Raw genomic sequence first — 13,465 nt, forward strand, 5'->3', positions numbered from 1 at the left:
ATGAAAGCTAAATAGAAATATTTCAATAATTATAATAATGACAGATGCACAACAAAATTATTAACACTTATTAAAATGAAAGCTAAAAATATAAAAATAAAAGCTAATTCAAAATATGAATAAATACTGTTTTAGTTAAAATTACACTGCATTAAATATGCAAAGCATTTTAATCCAGTGACCAACAGATATCAGGTCATAGAAATAATAACAACCAAGAAAAGTTGTTACTGCCTTGCGTTAGATTATGCTATGGTGAGAAAGATAACAAAAAGCAGGACTTGAGATTGTGCATGGGAAAACCCTTAAGACACCCCTCTGGTAAATTACACAAAACACAAAGCATTTCCCACAGGGATGATGTTAAACTATGATCTCAGAGCATGTGTACTGGCTTGCAGATTCCTGCTAAAGGCTGTTATGTGCAGGTATAACTCATGATGACCAGCTTCAACAGTTCACACTTTGTAACCATTGCAAGACGAATGAAGTCAGAAAATCTGAGAAAGATGTATGTTATGATGATCCTCTAAAAGTATTTGGCTGAGGGTAGACTTTTGTTGCCAAGTTTGCTTACACAGCCAAGCTTCTCTGTATGTGAACTCTCAGTCAACAAACAAAACTAATTCATGTTAAACAGGTTTCAGCAACTCACAGTCAAGACTTGCTTATTGCATAGCATTAAGTGTCGCTAAATGCTGGATTAAATACGATTGGAAAATATATAAACAGTGGCATCCAAATGTCTGAGACTACATTGGAAATATGGGAGGCTTTTTTTTTTCAGTTCAGGTTTTACATTGTAGAGTACATGCAGCTTGAGCTAAAAAAGCAAAGAAAAATACTTGTTATATAGCATTAAAGTGACAGTTGTGCTAATAAATGACAAATCCTTGTATCAATGTCACAGAGAGCTGGAAAACTATGTGGAGATGCTCAAGAAAGAATCCACCTGTGCCATGAGCAATCGACCAGTCACTCTGAAGGATGTGGAGGAAGGGGCGGTCAACTTACGCAAAGTAGGAGAATCTTTGGCCACACTCAAAGGTGATTGCATTTGTATTTGTCCTCCCTGTGGATTTATTAATTATTATACACTACCATTTAAAAGTTGAGGTTTAGGTTTTTTTATAAAGATACTTTTATTCAGCAAGGATGCCTTAAATTGATTAAAAGTGACACTAAAGACATCTATAATGTTTTAAAAAAAAATGTTTCAAATAAACTTTGATCTTTTTGAACTTCTTAATTATTAAAAAAGACGCATCACAGTTTCCACAAAGATGTTAAGCAGCACATCCTCTTCTAATCTTGATAATAAGAAGAACAAGAAGGTTTCTTGCGCACCATATCAGCATATTAGAATCATTTTTGAAGGATCATGTGACTGAAGACTGGCGTAATGACTATTTCACAATATTGACATTTCTTCTGTATTTTTGATACAGAAAAAAAAAAAACTCTTTCAAATGGCGGTGTAGATCTTTCTCTTGTATAATAATGAATGTCTTTTCAGGAGAGTTCCCAGCCCTGCAGATGAAAATGCGTTCCGTGTTGAGGGTGGAGGTGGAGGCGGTGCGCTTCCTGAAGGAGGAGCCTCACAAAATGGACAGCTTGCTGAAGAGAGTCAAAGCTCTGACTGACACTCTCAGTGGACTGAGAAGGTAAAACACATGTACCATTTGAAATATTAAATTCCTTTAGAGCTTTGGCAGGTTCATTGTTTAGGGTTTCTGTTTGTTGTAGATACACCACTGAAAGCCACAACCATACTTCTGACCCAGTCCAAGTGAAGGCGTTACCAGCTGATTCAGGTTCCTTTGTGGAAGAGTACAGATCTCCAAAACCTGTTTGTGAGTCCCCCACCCCACAACCAAGATCACCTGCCAAAGTCAGCTGCTCAGAGCCCGTGCCCTCTTCTCCAGTCACTGTGCACCGCATTCAGACGACTCCCATCAGCACACACCACCCCAGTCCCCCGCTCACACCCACCCATGGCAGGGACTCCCCCACTGTGGCGAAGGTCAGTCCCAGGAGCAGAGAAAACAGCCCTGCCCTGCAAAAGAGAGCAGCTCCGCGGGGCCAGGAAGCTGTGCCAGCAACGGCTGTCATCAGCACAGCTGGATCCTCCTCACCAGAGGAGATCTCTGTCAACACAAGCAGGCCCATGCCTGAAGAGGTGTGGTTCATCTGTGACTTTCACTTGTGATTGATTAAGATTCGTGGATTGGCATCAACACAAGAATGTCTTATTTCTGTAACTCTGTGTTTATGTGCACACTCTTAAAAATAAATGTTCTTAATTGGCATTGACGCTTCCATGAAGAACCTTTAACATCCAAAAACCTTTCCATTGCACAAAAGGTACTTTATTATGTAAAAAGGTTCTTTAGATTATTAAAATGTTTATTATAGACCTTTTTCCTGAGTAAATGAATTCTAGGTTCCGACTGGATGCTCTTCTGTTCTGGTCTCCATAGGAACCCATTCAAATAGTGCCCATCTGATTTTAATGTTGCTAAAGTCGGCAGCTTCGTGTCATCTACACACTCATTAAACTTTGAGGATTGAGGCAATGACAAATGACGGTCATTGTGACACTGAAAAGTAATGGCGCTATAGAGCCATGTGCTTTTTTAAAGCATTTTAATAGGTTTAACATTAGATGATCAGTTTGGAATATACACTAATTTGACTAGAAACACTGGAGACTGGAAATGCAAAGCATCCTTCTGGTTAAGAGTCAGGTGTGACTTCCGCGTTCAGGAAAAACATCTAAATTAAGTGAAAATGTTCATTTAAGAACTGTTTTCTGAAAGGTTCTTAAGGGAACCAAAAATGGTTATTCTGTGTGTTATTTCCAACAAACAGTAACTTCTGTCGGGTTCTCCACAGGTTTCAAAACAGGCAGCAGAGGAGGACAAGGTTGAAATGGAGAGGATCCTTCAGCAGACCCAGGCCAGCCTAATGAAGGCCATACCTGACCTGGAAGTGAGCAAACAGGTGGACAGCACCCCCTCCCAACCACCCAGCATCTTGCCAGATGAGGTGGACTTTCCACTTCCTGTGTCTCCACTCCCTGGTATGCCTGTCCACTGATATGAACCTGCATATTAACAATTCATTCAGATTGTAGGACATATATATGACATATAAGAGTGTACATAATAAAAAGCACATCTTAGAGATGTGTTCTTTGTATTCAAGTTGGTTTCATGTTTTTTGTTTTTTTGTTTTTTTTAAAACAAATCATGCTCAAGAAAAGTTTAAATGTAATGACTTTTGAAAGAATTTAATTAAATTTGAAACTTAAGCAAAAATCACTGTTTTGAATCCAAACTATGTCTTTTTTGTGGTTCGTGTTGTTTTTCTGCAAAAATATTAGCTCTATGGTTAAACATTTGAGAGCTAAAACAGCCATTAATATAATTAGGATAGTTTTTACTGTTGTTCTGTAAAATAAATGTATATTATTATTATTATTATTGTTTAGTCACATTGAATGGGTAATAAAAAAAAATGATTGTGGCCTGAGACAGGGTAAAAGAAACCCACTGGGATGGGGGGTCACATCTTTGTCAGGTTTTTTTTTTTTTTTTTTTTTTTTTACCCCTGATGAGTTTGCATCCCCGTAAATGTAAAAAAAATTATAAAAATATATACACGCGTTTTAAGTAAAAAAGTTTATTTTTTAAATTATTGTTTATTTTTAAATATTTTTAAGTTTTGGGGTCACACTGCATTACAACCTGAAATATTCTATGATATTTTTATTATAAGAAATTATTTAATATTTCAGAAGCCTTGACACAGTCATTAAAGGCTGCAGGGGTTCTTTCTATCATTTCTTGTTTTATGTTTTTTCTTCATGCTGGTTTGATCAGACGTTTTTTGTCTGACAGTTTTTTGTTTGTTTGTTTTTTATTACAGTACGCCTTGTTATTTTATTAATAAACCCAGATTAGCTGGTTCAGATCTAACCTCTGAAGGATTTATTATTGAGGCACTCTTTATCTAACTTCAAACAGAAGCCGCACCACAGGATGGACCCAAAGCAGATAAACCAGTCCAGACCAGTTTGGAGAGGCCACAGAAGCCCCACAGGGCCAGTGTTGACAGAGTACAGCCCAACCCTGAAACGGCCAGCAAATCGCCTCCCCCTCCCCCTCCACGCAGATTCTACCCTTCTGGAACTGGAGTCACCACTGGACGTTCAGGAGAGGTGATCTACACCACCCGGAAAGAGTCCACTAGCACACAGGTGCTTGAGTCATGCTTTTTCAGCTTCCTCTAATTAAGATCAAATACCATTATTCATCTGACTTAGGCCTTGCTGAGCTGCATTCCCAGACAACATGACAATTGTCATTATTATTATTTGATAACAACACATTGTACAGTGTACACCTACTACATGTAGAAATGTCATTGTGTTATATTTTGCCTGGGTGTGCCGTGCGCTTCATATTGTGTCCTTGTTTTTGTGAATAATAATGACGGGAATTCACGGTAGAGATTCCAGCTGCTTTTGTTGATTTGAAAGACATAATGGAGGGTGAGGGTGGGTCACACTCGGCTGGTTGTTTTGGCTATAGGAGGGTGAAGAGGAGGCCCCGAAGCCCAAACCCTTGCGTGTGCCCCCAGAGGTCAAGCCCAAGCCCCGCAGTCCTCCTCCTGTCAACACCTCCACCTTACAAGATGAAGAGGATGAAGGAGATAAGATCATGGCTGAGCTACAGGTAAGCAAACCACCATCGTCCTCACACAAAGACATAAATGCACACTTATTCTTTTACAAACACACAGGAAGTCTGAGACATGTCAGAGGTGTTAAGGGACAAATATTGACCCCATACAATCTTCAAACGGCCACATCAGTGTCAACATTTACACAAAAGTATCAAAATGAGGAGACTATGGCTCTCTTAGAAGTTTGACTTGTGCTGCCCTCTATTGTTGAGAATGGGTAAATCTGTGTCATCATGAATTTGATTTTATTTTTATTAGGTATAAAAGTAATAAATCAACAGCATAAAGTGGCCTCAGAAAGTGTTTGTAAACGTCACACTGAAAAATGTTCCTTTAAGAAACAATAAAAAAAAATAATCAAATAAAATGCTCTACAAAAATATAATTAGAGAGATAAAATCTATTATAATGTTTGAAATAAATTACTTAAAAAAAGACAAAGTAGTGTGAATAGGATTATGTATATACTGTGCGACAGAAGTATTGAATAGTGATTATATATGAATGAATGATTATACATTGACATGAAATTAATAAAACTGAATGAATATATGTACAGTATATGGGCTTATAGTGAAATAAAGTGTATGTATTATTGATATTATTATTATTATTCAAATTTATAGATTTTTTAATAAGATTACTTGATTAGATTTTTAAAAATTAAAAGTTAAGTTCTGAGAAAAGAAACAGCATTTTATTATATTTGCAGGTGCCACTTGTATCTAATGCATCTAATAAATGACATTTATATGTATTATTTTTAATTTATATATATATATATATATATATATATATATATATATATATATATATATATATATATATATATATTAGGGCTGTCAAATGATTAATCACGATTAATCACATCCAAAATAAAAGTTTTGTTTACATAATATATGTGTGTATACTGTGTATATTTATTATGTATATATAAATACACACACATGCATGTATATATTTAAGAAGAATATGTTATGTTTATATATTAAATATATTTATATATAATATAAAATATAAGAATATAAATATATAAATGTATATACATGTAAATATTTTCTAAATATATAATTTATGTGTGTGTATTTATATATACATAATAAATATACCCTGTACACATACATATATTATGTAAACAAAACTTTTATTTTGGATGTGATTAATCGTGATTAATCATTTGACAGCCCTAATATATATATATATATATATATATATATATATATATATACATATATGTGCTTTTAAGTGTGTAAATACAATAATCAATCAACAATAATAGTATATTCTGGGAACATTTCCTGTACCGTGTTCAGTTCTGTTTGACATCTCAAAATTGCACAACCACTGGACAGAAAGCTCACCCATACACAGCCACAGCACCTAATGGCCGTACCCTTACCCCTCTTCAGGTGTTTCAGAAGTGCACAAAAAAAGATTTACAGCCCAGATATATTGTTGATCTCACATCCCGTGAGCCCTCAGACATTGAGATGGAGCCAGGGCTTTCCCTGTCTTACCACACAAAGGTAACGGATGTGATGTGTGCTAACTCCTCATCGCAGTTTAACAGCAGTGCTCACATGAGCAGTCAAGTCCCATAACCTCCCGCTCTACTGACACTAATACGCAACACCCATACTGATGTACTGACATACTGATGCACGTCAATGCCTGACCGTAGCCCCTCATCAAGAGAGGGCGTAATACGTTTGAATGTGTCTAACACTGGTCTGTCACTCACACTCTCCTGCTGAATGCTAATAGATCCAGCTGTAGAAGATGGGGTGGGTCAGAGTGACTGGAGCGTTGGAAAGACCATTCAGCGCTCTGACTTCTGACCTTTTCCTTTTTTAGCATTCAGACTTCACTTTGAAAAAGGACCGGAATGTCCACCATAAGGAGATATAAAGATATAATATTACTGATTTTTAAACAGAGCTAAAATATGTATGCAGATCCTAAACATTACATATTTATTTATAATGTTTTATAAAAAAGAAATATTTGTAATATTAATATTTGTAAAAATTATATATATATATATATATATATATATATATATTATTATTATTTTTTTTTTTTTTTTTATATGTGTCTACAAACATATAAATGATATGTAATATTTTCATATCTGTGCATGTTTTAATGTGCAATGAATGTATATTGTTGTGATGTATATAATCTTTTTAGTCCTACAGGTCACCAGTGTCAGGGTTTTCAAAACTAGAATAATATTTCTATATTCTGGGTCATTGAGTGTCTATAAAAAGACTAGATACAAGTCACTTTCTCCATTAAAATATTTTACATGGAAAATGCTATGCATACAGTTTCAGTGCTCCCTCACTATAAATACATTATTTTGAAGCAATGCTTGACAACATACAGCAGTCCTCAGTAAACTAAGGATGAAAGCTAAACTAAACTCTAGATGGCGCCAATGATCTTAATGTTTCTCTCTGCATTGTACTGACTAGCTGGATATTAATTTGAGAATGTAAATAAAGGTCTCTGTGCTAACAAACTGTCCTAGCAGACCTCCTCTCACCTATCTGAAGAAGGAGCACTATCTGAAAGTAGGGAAGATAGTGCAACACCTGGTTCACCTGGGGTAAATATAATTAGTTTTATGTATGATTTAAGAGCATGTATGCACATTGTATTCACTTTGACTTTAATATGTTATTTGAAGTCCAAAGAATTCTTGATTTCTTTGTCAGGTCATGTATTATATCACTGGAACATCAAAAACATCAAGGCAGAGCACCTCTAGACCAGATGACCTAAAGGAACCCAAGGAAGCAACTTTTTCTCCTTCAAAGGTTGCACCTGAGAATGCTTCTGACATTTCCCAGCAGCAAAAATTGTTAAAATCAAATGATTTGTCTGTAATTTCACTTCAGCCAAGCCAATCAGTCAAGGAGGTCCAAAGCAAGCTAAATAATATTTATGAGGTGCCATCTGGCCCATTTACCCTTTTAAGGAACAGCACAGAAGCTGAAAAAGGGGCATCGCTCATTAATCCCAAAGAGCTCAAGGCTGAATCAGTGCTGAAGTCCCTAAAGCAGGTGGTTCCTACACCTTCTGAGAAAGTTTCACCTGTTGAGGGGAAGTTTGAGCAGCAGATACTGCATACATCCTCTGATGCACCTGTTCTGGACAAATCAATAAAGCATGGACATCGCACAACCACTGTTCAAGTTACACTTGTTAGCAAGTGTCCACAAAGTGCTGAACTTCAGGTTCACTCACCAGTCCATCAGCCCAACACCGATGCCTCATTTTCAACACAACCAATTAACCATGACAATGAGCACGATGTTACAAAGAGATCATCTGAAGATCAGGCCAAATACACTGAGGAGGCCAGTCTAAGTCCAGACCTCCCAGGAGACGAAGGTCCTCCTCCACCAAATAACATGGCCTTCAGGATCACTAAAACCAAGGTACAGGCTCTATCAACTGGAGAGTACCAACAGCTGGTAAACAGTAAAGGCACAGATGTCCAAACTGTTAAAGTGGGCTCAGAACCAACCCTGTCTGCCCCTGAGGACTCTGGATTTGACAAGAAGCCGGTTATCATCATTTTTGACGAGCCTATGGATATCTGTCAGGCCTACAAGCGACTGTCCACCATATTTGAGTGTGAAGAAGAGCTGGAGAGGGTGTTATCAGAGGAGAGGATAGATGAAGAGAATGAGGAGGAAGTGGAAGCCAACTCAAAGAGTCAGGTCGGTCAGATAACACCTACAGATAATCTAGATCAATGCAGAACTGAGAATAGGGTAAACAATCAGAGAAGTAGTAGCGTCCCACTGCCTCTACAACAGCAGAGTTCCTTTGAGAGTCCTGCTCTTTCTGTTGAGGAAGGAGACAAGACAGAATCTCCTAAAGATGCGAAAAAGAAATTCAAGTTTAAGTTCCCCAAGAAGCAGCTTGCAGCTATTGGCCAAGCTCTTCGTACGGGGACAAAAACTGGCAAAAAGACACTGCAGGTAGTTGTGTACGAGGATGATGAGGAAGCAGATGGAACCGTGACGGAGCTCAAAGAAGCTAAAAGGTTTGAGATCAAGTCCAAGGCAGACGCTGATTCTACCACCCCTAGGACTTTATGGCAGAACCAGACCACAACATCACAGAGCACCAAAGACAGAACTGAGGAACTCCGTAAGACTACTTATCAAACATTAGACAGCCTTGAGCAGACCATTAAGCACTTAGAAAGCACCATAAGTGATATTGGGCCTACATTGGTTTCGGAAGTCTCCTGCAAGGAGGAATCGAAAGCAAAGAGAATGGCCAGTGATGCAGAACCGGAGGGCAGTCCCACAAAAAAGCCAGCACCTCTGAAACCCAAACCCCACAAGTCATCTCTGCAAAAGAGATCTCGATCCTCCTCAAGCACGTCCACTTCCTCCAGTTCCTCCAGCAGTAAACAGGTCTTTCTCAACTCCTTTGCACCCTTCTGCTGGTGGCTTGGGTTTGCTTTAAAAGCCTGACTTTCTAAACACTGACTTGAATCAACTTTAAATGTGTTTCATAGGTGTCTTCGGGTGAACGCACTTGGGAACGCTCTGTTTTGGGGGCTCTGTGTGATTTCAGTGGACATGATTATGGACTTGAGTGTTTTTCTCTTTTAAACCACTGTCTACTTTCACTGTTAAGACTTTCAATGAGGTTAAATCCACGAACTGTTTCTCTCTCTAGTGCATGTACTGTGGTTGGGATATTGGTGGTACACTTGAGCATGCTGCCTATATCTTTCTCTTCCCAATCATGTCTACAATTGAGAAATCTTTAAAAGCTTTGTCCTCATTCTGTCGTGTACTTGTCAATGGCCTCAATCCATCGCTGATGTTGTTTCCTTATTGATCTTTTCAGAACTCTGGTGACTCGCCTGCTTCGAGTCGGATTTCCTCACCCAAGTCTCGCCAGCAGCCAGCAGAGAGTGTGGAAAAACCCGGAAAACCTCAAAAGCTCCAGGACTCCCAGAGGCAATTCCGGCAGGTAGTTTTACTGTAGGACAGTGTTAAGGCATGAAGACAGATGGAAATGTCTTTGAGTAGTTTTATTGAGGACACACAGGGATCCAATATGACGATCTCTCTTCCCCTGCAATTCATCAAAACCAGCTCCTTGTGCATGTTTATCATTTACACATAGACACTTTCAAGACATGCTTCTTTTTTTTTTTTTTTTTTACCAACCCTTGCGCTCCCTGGGAATCGAACCTGCGAACTTGCTGTTGTTAGCACTTTGCTCTACCAATTGAGCTATATGGGAAAACTGCATGGTTGTTGTTATCCAACAGTCAATCATAAGAGCAAACACTAGGAACTACTGTGTTGGTTGGGGAGTGCTGGTTTATATTTCCACTTCTTTGGATTATGAAGATATTTTGAAGAACCTGGTGCCCAAATTTCTGCTTTTATTCCTTCTTTTCTCTCTTTACTGCTTAATGTGTGAAATTAACTGTGAGAGAAAAGAAAAAAGTATGTCTTTTGTTACAAGAGTAATATTTTTGTTGGTGTTGTACTGTAGAATATTTTTATGGAATATATATTTTCATGTATATGTGTCATCATCCTACTTGACTTTCCATGTCTTCCGGCATCTTTGTTCGCAGGCTAACGGGAGTGCTATGAAAGCTGGTGGGAATAGTAAAGATGCTTTCCTTGCTTCTAAGATCCCAGCTTTTATACCTAGCTCATGGAAACATAGCTCAACCCGTGCTGCTCGTTCTAGGCTTACTAACCAAACCTCTTCCTCTTCTTCTAAGTCCTCTATCCCATGTCTCAGCCTGATCTGGCCTAGCTGTAGACCTCTCTCGTCCTCTCAGCAGCCTGAAGGTCAAAACCTAACCCTTCCTCCACAGACTCAAAATGGCAAGTCCTGCTCCTATTCCTACTCATCCTCCTCATCCTCTAGCTCATACTCTTCCTCCTCCTCTGTCTCTCTGAACTCTACTTCCTCTTCCTCGTCCCCTTCCTCTCCATCCCTCCTGTCTCCCACTGCCATGTGCCGGGGAGGTGGAGCTGTACACATGCCCAGCTTCAGCAGCCGCAAGTCTCTGAAGGCCAGCAGTGATCAAGCCGCTATCACACCAGCATCCTTTACCGGGAACATGGCATGAGCTGTCCATTTCTCTCTTTTGCTCATTCTGTTTGCACTCATTCTGGTGGTATATAAGGTGTAGCAGAAATACTGATTTAGTTATGCTGTGTATTTGGGGTGGTGTTTTGTCTTTGTGCACTTCCACTGAAATCCATAAGTGGTTCAGAATATAGAGCCGCATATTATGGATTTTGATTTGGTATATGTGAGGGATTAAACAGTGTTGGCTTTTTATTTTATAGAAGTGTGTTTGTTTACCTACATGAACTATATATAATATGCATTGCTATTTTAGTGAAAGGAAATTAGATGAATATATGATACTATAGAGTATTTTGTTTTTAAGTTAGCCGTATATTGTGGGATCCAAATGTCTGTGGTGATTTTTTTTTTTTAGGGTTTTTTACAAAAAAATTTTTTTTGAATTCTGCTATTCTTCTGTCATTAGAAGCAGATGACTGGGTCAACAAAGCATATTTGTAACTTTGTACACATTATCAGATGTTCATGCTTCTGTTGAAGCACAAGGTGCTCTGTGGATCATCTCATATCATGCTGGAGAACATGATTATCAGGTTTTACACAAACTTTAATCATAATTTTATGTAAAACATGGTGTATTAAATATTCAAAATGCAGTTTCACCAGATGTTTCAGACCTTTGGAGCCCACTCTGTCTATCAGAAATGGTTTAACAGGTTTGCAGTGGTTGATTTGACAGTACGAAAGGGATTTAACCAAATTTAATCTGAATTGTTGTTTTTTGCCTCCTAGTTTTAACAATATGCAGTTTGTAGTGTTTTGCGATAAAACCAAAGTTTTGTTTTTCATTTAAAAACAAAGGTGTATACAGTAGTGTGAGTGGATGATGCACAAGCATCGTAGTGGTTCTGTAGCCTAGTTTTGTGTTTCTTTATTCTTGTTCACCATCAAATAGCTCAAATGTCAAATGCCAAACAATATAGTGATTTACATGCTAAATTGCTAAATATTATTCTCAAAAAATATTGGCTATGAAAATTATGTTTTAAAATGCCAAATTTTACTCCTGTGCATGCTTTTCAGAATTTAACCATGGATACTGCAAGGGTAAATGCTGTAAATATTACCTCTGATTTTGTTATCCTGTATAAATTGTACAAAAAATTGTTTGGAAGAAAATGCTTGCCAGAGATGTTTATCAAATAAAGGGCTTCCAGTGTATTGTCATTTATTTTTTCGTGTTTTTATTTAAATGCTGTGCATATAAATGTGTTAAATATCTGCCAAATGCATATTTTAAACAAGGCTGTCTCTCTAGTAAACATAAATCAGTTTAACCTGTTTCAAGGCCTGATTAAACAATTTGAAAACTGATGACAGTTTCTATCACTTCAATATTCAACTGCAGAGGGCAGCACTGACTTGCAGGACTTTTCAGTGAAAAGAGACATGCTGTAATAATCTTAAGATCAATTGGAAGAACCTTTTAGTATTTATTAATTGTTGATTTCGTATTTGTTGGAATCTTGTTTTTGTTTTTTGGCAGAGGTAGAAAAATATTGACTCCATTAAAAAATACTGACCCATAAAAACCCAGCAGCTGACAATCGTTTTTTACCATTTGAAGTAATATGCCTTACTATAATACTTCGGCCCATTACTTCGGATGTGATGCTGCCAGAGTAGCCCATTACTGTTCCAGACCTTTAAGTAACAATTTAAGAAAGGCTATATTGAGATATCAGATAAACTGAAGTGGGGATCTTAAACAAAAGTCTTTAAAAATGGGTTTCAAAAGCCATTTTAGAACTGTGCCTATGCCCCTTAGCAGTCATTTCATTATATGAGACATGAAAGCAATTAATACCTGATTGATGTAAGAGTCATATCTATTATGTGGACAGCAAAACTCCTCTGAGACAAATGATTGGCACATCTATTAATTTGGACTTCTCCTCCGCACTTAGATATGCATTACTTTTAATGGCAAGTTCAATTCAGTCTTAAAGAATTAATTTAGAGTACCTGTTCAGACACATGGTGCAGTTGATCGTCAGCTTTAAACACTAGTTTTATTGTTGCCATTCACATACTAAGCACCATGAGATTCACTCAAGGGCATTTCTGATAAATAATACCAAAAACAATCGTATAAATTAATTTTCAGATTTTATCCGTTTTTCCAAATGTATAGGGTTAAACAATCCAACGTTTAATTAGAGATAAAAACACTGTCTGGACAAAGGAACGCCTGCTTTTTCCATTTCCAGGTCCTCCATAAATTTGTAATTAGCACGTGTTAATGAAAGATAATTAGTTCATATGCAAATTTTAGAATGACTGAATCCCTAAGCTTTGCACCATCTAATTAGCATGTAATTTGTATATTATAATACATTTACCATTAAGAAGTGAGGAGTCCAAATGCTACAATGCTATAGAGAGGAGGAGAACAAGAGTAATTAAAACGCAAGTCCTTTTAGCATTTAAGATTAATTATTGTGTCTCCTGATGTTTTATGGTACAAGAGCATCAACATCATAAATCTTTGAGGACATTAACAAACCGACAAGGAACTTGTGTAAGTTAATCAAAGATCTGGTCACTAATTTGCATTTTT

General features: G+C 37.4%; 1 protein-coding gene across 7 annotated transcripts in view; it reads left to right on the forward strand.

Annotated features, from left to right (window-relative positions):
• The window catches only part of si:ch211-207d6.2 (sickle tail protein homolog), a 53,158-nt gene extending 41,086 nt beyond the window's left edge, over nucleotides 1-12,072 (forward strand). For 3 of the 7 annotated variants that reach the window (XM_042718361.1, XM_042718364.1, XM_042718365.1), the window contains 10 exons: nucleotides 911-1,047; nucleotides 1,517-1,664; nucleotides 1,747-2,179; nucleotides 2,896-3,082; nucleotides 4,029-4,261; nucleotides 4,596-4,739; nucleotides 6,159-6,275; nucleotides 7,286-7,360; nucleotides 7,470-9,188; nucleotides 9,631-12,072. In XM_042718361.1, the coding sequence (XP_042574295.1) occupies nucleotides 911-1,047; nucleotides 1,517-1,664; nucleotides 1,747-2,179; nucleotides 2,896-3,082; nucleotides 4,029-4,261; nucleotides 4,596-4,739; nucleotides 6,159-6,275; nucleotides 7,286-7,360; nucleotides 7,470-9,188; nucleotides 9,631-9,771 (3,334 nt within the window). In that variant the 3' untranslated portion in view covers nucleotides 9,772-12,072. Of the gene's footprint in view, nucleotides 1-910; nucleotides 1,048-1,516; nucleotides 1,665-1,746; nucleotides 2,180-2,895; nucleotides 3,083-4,028; nucleotides 4,262-4,595; nucleotides 4,740-6,158; nucleotides 6,276-7,282; nucleotides 7,361-7,469; nucleotides 9,189-9,630 lie in introns of all 7 variants that reach the window. The other 4 variants (XM_042718366.1, XM_042718362.1, XM_042718363.1 and 1 more) reach the window with 4 other exon arrangements.
• The last annotated feature ends 1,393 nt before the right edge of the window (nucleotides 12,073-13,465 follow it).

Source organism: Cyprinus carpio, chromosome B2, assembly GCF_018340385.1.
Source record: "Cyprinus carpio isolate SPL01 chromosome B2, ASM1834038v1, whole genome shotgun sequence".
NCBI lineage: Eukaryota > Metazoa > Chordata > Actinopteri > Cypriniformes > Cyprinidae > Cyprinus > Cyprinus carpio.